The sequence below is a fragment of the Clupea harengus genome, chromosome 7, assembly GCF_900700415.2.
Source record: "Clupea harengus chromosome 7, Ch_v2.0.2, whole genome shotgun sequence".
Taxonomy (NCBI): domain Eukaryota; kingdom Metazoa; phylum Chordata; class Actinopteri; order Clupeiformes; family Clupeidae; genus Clupea; species Clupea harengus.
The window spans coordinates 27,651,884-27,656,883 of NC_045158.1; the positions used below are offsets into that span (position 1 = coordinate 27,651,884).

The following is a 5,000-nucleotide window of genomic DNA, read 5'->3' on the forward strand; positions in this document are numbered from 1 at the left end:
CAGACACACAGTGAGAGGGAGGAAGAGAGAGAGAGTGAGAGAGACAGGGAGGAAGAGAGAGAGAGAGACACACAGTGAGAGGGAGGAAGAGAGTGAGTGAGACAGAGTGAGAGAGAGAGAGAGAGAGAGAGAGAGAGAGAGAGAGACACACACAGTGACAGGGAGGAAGAGAGAGAGAGAGAGACACACAGTGAGAGGGAGGAAGAGAGTGAGTGAGACAGAGTGAGAGAGAGAGAGAGAGAGAGACACACACACAGTGACAGGGAGGAAGAGAGTGAGTGAGACAGAGAGAGAGACAGAGAGAGAGAGAGAGAGAGTGAGACAGATAGACACAACGAGATCATATTTAAGATAAATTCTGAGCTGATGATGATGAAGATCTGTCTACCTTAACTCTTCTCTGTATGTCGTCCTCTACATCCTTCAGCATACCTGTCGTTACACAAATATAACGCACATGTCAGATTACGACTCATTTGGGAAAGACGTTTGATTATAATAATATTCCATAGTGTGCCTGCCGCATAAACTCCACCTGTCACCCGCAGGTCCGTCACGTTGTTGGCCATTTTAAAGCCGTAGGTCATGGCCTGGAAGTCTTCCTGTAAGACCAGCAGCAATGTTAGACTCAGTGTGGCATGGGTACTAATGTTAGACAGACTCAGTGTGGCATGGGTTCTAATGTTAGACAGACTCAGTGTGGCATGGGCACTAATGTTAGACTCAGTGGGCAGTGTGGCATGGGTACTAATGTTTTACTCAGTGTGGCATGGGTACTGATGTTTTACTCAGTGTGGCATGGGTACTGATGTTTTACTCAGTGTGGCATGGGTAATAATGATAGACTGACTCAGTGTGGCATGGGGTCAGTGTGGCATGGGCACTAATGATAAGACTCAGTGTGGCATGGGCACTAATGTTACTCAGTGTGGCATGGGTACTAATGATAAGACTCAGTGTGGCATGGGCACTAATGTTACTCAGTGTGGCACGGGCACTAATATTAGACTGACTCAGTGTGGCATGGGTGGCATGGGTACTATCGTTACTCAGTGTGGCACGGGTACTAATGTTAGACTCAGTGGGTACTAAGAATGTGTGACAACATCCATCTCCACTCTGATATTCTTAAGTACAGAGTGCATCTTCAGTGTGAAAGAGCATTTATGTGTGAAAGTGTCATCCAGTGCATATCTAATGGAGTGTGTGTGTGGGTGGGTGGGTGGGTGTGTGTGTGTGGGTGTGTGTGTGTGTGTGGGTGTGTGTGTGTGTGTGTGTGTGTGGGTGTGTGCACGTGTGTGTGGGTGTGTGTGTTTCTCACCTCCTCGAACACGGCGGCCTTGTTGATCTTGTCGCGGGCGATGTCACACAGCTTGAGCAGGCCCAGACAGAAGGCCTTGAGGGCGGGGTCCTGGATCAGCTCAGGGTTGTGCACAAACAGACAGGTGAAGACGGTCTGGGCGAGAGAATGACCCTCCAGCCACGTGATCTATGAGGGGGAGAGACAGAGAAGAAGAAGAGACATTTGAACAGGAAACAAAGGTGTGCGTGTCAGTTATGTGTCTTTACTGTGTTTGCATGTTTGCATGTACTAGCAAACTGTGTGTATGTGTTTGCATGTACTAGCAAACTGTGTGTATGTGTTTTCTTCGTGGTGGGAGTGTGTGCCCATTTCAACCCTGTAAACCCTGTGTAACGGAAACTGTGTAAATGTACGCGTCAGTGTGAGTGTGAGTGTGAGTGTGTGTGTGAGTGTGTGTGTGAGTGTGTGTGTGTGAGTGTGTGTGTGAGTGTGAGTGTGGGTGTGAGTGTGAGTGTGAGTGTGAGTGTGTGCGTGTCCGTGTGAGTGCGAGTGCGAGTGTGAGTGCGCATGCGAGTGTGAGTGTGTGTGTGTGTGTGTGTGAGTGTTACCAGACAGCAGAAGCAGGTGTCTATGATCCCGATGAGCTCAGGCAGACTCAGGTCTCGTACACGTATCGCCCCCTCCTGCACACACACACACACACACACACACACACACAACAGCCCATGTCCTTCACTCCATCATCCGCATCCTACCTCGTCCCATCCTCTCATCCTGTTCTTTATTCTGTCATCCAGTCTTTTATCTTTTCATCCTTTATTTACTCCCTTAGTTTGACAGCCATAGTGACAGTATCCATACTACTATATGGATACAATACAATACTGGATGATATTAGTGGACAGTATCCATCATATAATCCATCATATAATCCAATACTGGATGATATTATTTGTTAAAAGGAATAAAGTAGACAAAGAGAGGGAGCTTTAGAGAGATTCTAATTGAGTGAGGTGTGGTGATTGAGGAGGGGATGTAGAATATAAGCATACCCTCACAGCCTGCTCGAAGTTGAGCACCTTCCGGTTCACTTGGTTACCAATCATTCCAGCATCCATCTTTGGGTCCATCATCTCAATGGCCGACATGGCCTCAAAGAGCCCGAACCTAAACACACACACAAACACACACACACACACACTACAGTGAGTGCATGGGGCTGTGGTGCACTATGATAATATACATCTTGTGATGTGAACTTCAAAAACGCTCATTTCCCAAGTACAGAATGGATGACGGGTTGTGTTTATTAGTACTGGACTCACATCTTGTCATGGAGCAGCTCTCCGAGGTTTAGCTCTGAAAGAGAAACATATGTTTGATGGATAATGTAATACATGTTTGAAGAAATAAAACACACAGACCCAGAATTGTGTGAGAAAAACATTAACTGATGTTTATACAGAAACAGACAGACACAGACACCTCTGCAGGCTGCTTTAAAGTCCTGGGTAATATCCACCCACCCACACACACACACACACACACACACACACACACACACACACACACACACACACACACACACACACACACACACACACACACACACACACACACACACACACACACACACACACACACACACCTCTGCAGGCTGCTTTAAAGTCCTGGGTAATATCCACCCAGTGTGCATTGCTTCTCATCTTCTCCGGCACGCCCAGGCCCCAGCCAGCGTCATCCTCCTCCACCGATGACTTCATCACCATGGAGACACCTGCACACATATACACACACACACACTACTCAGCAGTGCCACCACCCATGACTGCAGAGACACATCACCTCTCTAGAGCAGAAGTGTCAGTTTGTCAGGCTGACACGAGGTCAAGCTTGGCTGATCGGTCAGTTTCATTGGTTGAACTGAAGCCTGAAGCCATGTATGGGCTTGTTTGCCAGGACTATGTGTGTGGATGAGCCCTGAGAATGGTGTTGCAGAAGGAAACCCATCATAGGGTCTGAGTCTGGCTATTACAGAGCGCAGTCTCAACAAGCACACAGCAGACTTAAGATATTTGGCTTGAATCTTTGAAAAAGCCAGACAAATGTACTCCCTCTTATCACGGACGTGAGGTGCATTTTATTTTGTCCAAAAAAAGATAACATTCATCCCACAATTAGATCAGCGGTTACCAGAGGCTTCAGATACACACTTGGAGTTTACTGTGTGAGTAGATTCTTACAACAGTTGTTCCCCATTCACTGTATAAATGAGAGCTCGATCCGCCTGTTTGATTTTCTAATGCATGGCTGAGTAGAACGCAACCGTCTATCTGGCACACCAAGTGATATACTGTTTGTCAGCCAGTACTATAGATAGCTGCTCCATTCCTGACCATTTGCCCCACTAATAAACGTGGACAACGTCTGGGTCAACTAAGATAACAGCTGGGTCAAGAAACGTACGTCAAAATACACAATCAGTGCTAAATAATTAGCCAAGGTTATAACGGTTTAAAGCCACACAGAACCTCATAAACGCAAAAACCAGACAGGTCTAGTTTTGATTCATTTTCGATACGACTGATCATACTTGTCAATAACGCAGTCTGGGGAATGCACTGTTTGGGTTGCAGGACTTTTCTCCAGGAGAGCTAACCACGAACAGTTGACATTAGCTGGCTAGCCGAGAGATTGTGTTTCACAAACAGAAAGGAGCTGCAGCGGGTGAACTGTGATAATTTTAACATGTTGCAATGTTCCTTATAAGCTATGCCCCGAGTAGCTTTCGTTTCTTTTGAAAAATAGAAAGGATCATACCTTAGATTGAACAATATTTCCAAAAAACGTGTCTACACTGCTATTGCATTAATGAAGGGACATGTAGCACCGGCGACTGAAAGAAATCGTCATTTCCCGATAGGCATTATGGGAAATGATGTCTCTTCCGAGGGTAAACAAGAAAAGTGCAAGTTGGATGCTAAGCATGTAAAATACAATTTCCCACAATTCCTTGAGCGACTTGTCATATGGTTGCGTCTTTTGTTTTTAATGCACTACATTTACCATCACCGAGAAGTGTCTCGCGCAAGCACTACTCTGGTTTGTCTCACCTCGGTTAGGGGGTTGAGTGTAAATAACATGGGGCATTGCGTCTTAGACGGATAGAAATGTGTGACTGACACGCCCAAATGGGACAACGTTTCAAAGCATCATAGGTTTGTGAAACTTTTAAATTCATCTGTCTCATAATAAATACCGCGAGGCGGATGTTTATGGGCATCATTGGTGTGTAACATTAGTAAGCAAGCAAGCGTGCGAGCTAGCTAGCCTCCCAGCTAGTAGAATAGGCTGAGTAACGTTAAGTATACTTAGGGTCATAGCAGGTGCATTGGTTGTCTCCGCCAGCCTGAGCTATTCGCGTCAGTCAGTCACGTTAGACCTAACTGCTGTCAGTTGTAGTAGTGTCATTAAGATTTAATGCGTTCTCATGTGCCAGCTGCATGCCGTGACAAGTGACAGCATGATAGGGTTAGGTTAGCTAATATACGTTTTGGAGAGTTGCTCGCTGTGGCTAACTCGCTGAATTGTAGCTACTCGGTGCTCTAACCCGCAACAGGCGTCGGTGAGGCTGTTAAACATCCAACCGCCTAGCGTAGCATCTGAAAACCTTGGCAGCTACGGTTAAGCGTCACTA

General features: G+C 46.2%; 2 protein-coding genes across 7 annotated transcripts in view; one reads left to right on the forward strand and one right to left on the reverse strand.

Annotated features, from left to right (window-relative positions):
* The window catches only part of naa35 (N-alpha-acetyltransferase 35, NatC auxiliary subunit), a 14,083-nt gene extending 9,851 nt beyond the window's left edge, over positions 1-4,232 (reverse strand). Inside the window, exons 1-8 of the mRNA XM_031571008.2 lie at positions 4,124-4,232; positions 2,952-3,080; positions 2,629-2,662; positions 2,356-2,470; positions 1,912-1,986; positions 1,322-1,489; positions 536-602; positions 389-432 (exon numbers count right to left, since the gene is read on the reverse strand). Of these exons, the coding sequence (XP_031426868.1) occupies positions 389-432; positions 536-602; positions 1,322-1,489; positions 1,912-1,986; positions 2,356-2,470; positions 2,629-2,662; positions 2,952-3,072 (624 nt within the window). The 5' untranslated portion in view covers positions 3,073-3,080; positions 4,124-4,232. The remainder of the gene's footprint in view (positions 1-388; positions 433-535; positions 603-1,321; positions 1,490-1,911; positions 1,987-2,355; positions 2,471-2,628; positions 2,663-2,951; positions 3,081-4,123) is intronic.
* Positions 4,233-4,392: 160 nt separating this feature from the next.
* Positions 4,393-5,000, forward strand: part of agtpbp1 (ATP/GTP binding carboxypeptidase 1) — a 51,797-nt gene continuing 51,189 nt past the window's right edge. For 4 of the 6 annotated variants that reach the window (XM_031571010.2, XM_031571009.2, XM_031571013.2 and 1 more), the window contains exon 1: positions 4,393-4,521. The gene's annotated coding sequence lies outside the window, so the exon portion shown is untranslated. Of the gene's footprint in view, positions 4,522-4,541 lie in introns of those variants that run through there. The other 2 variants (XM_031571011.2, XM_031571012.2) reach the window with 1 other exon arrangement.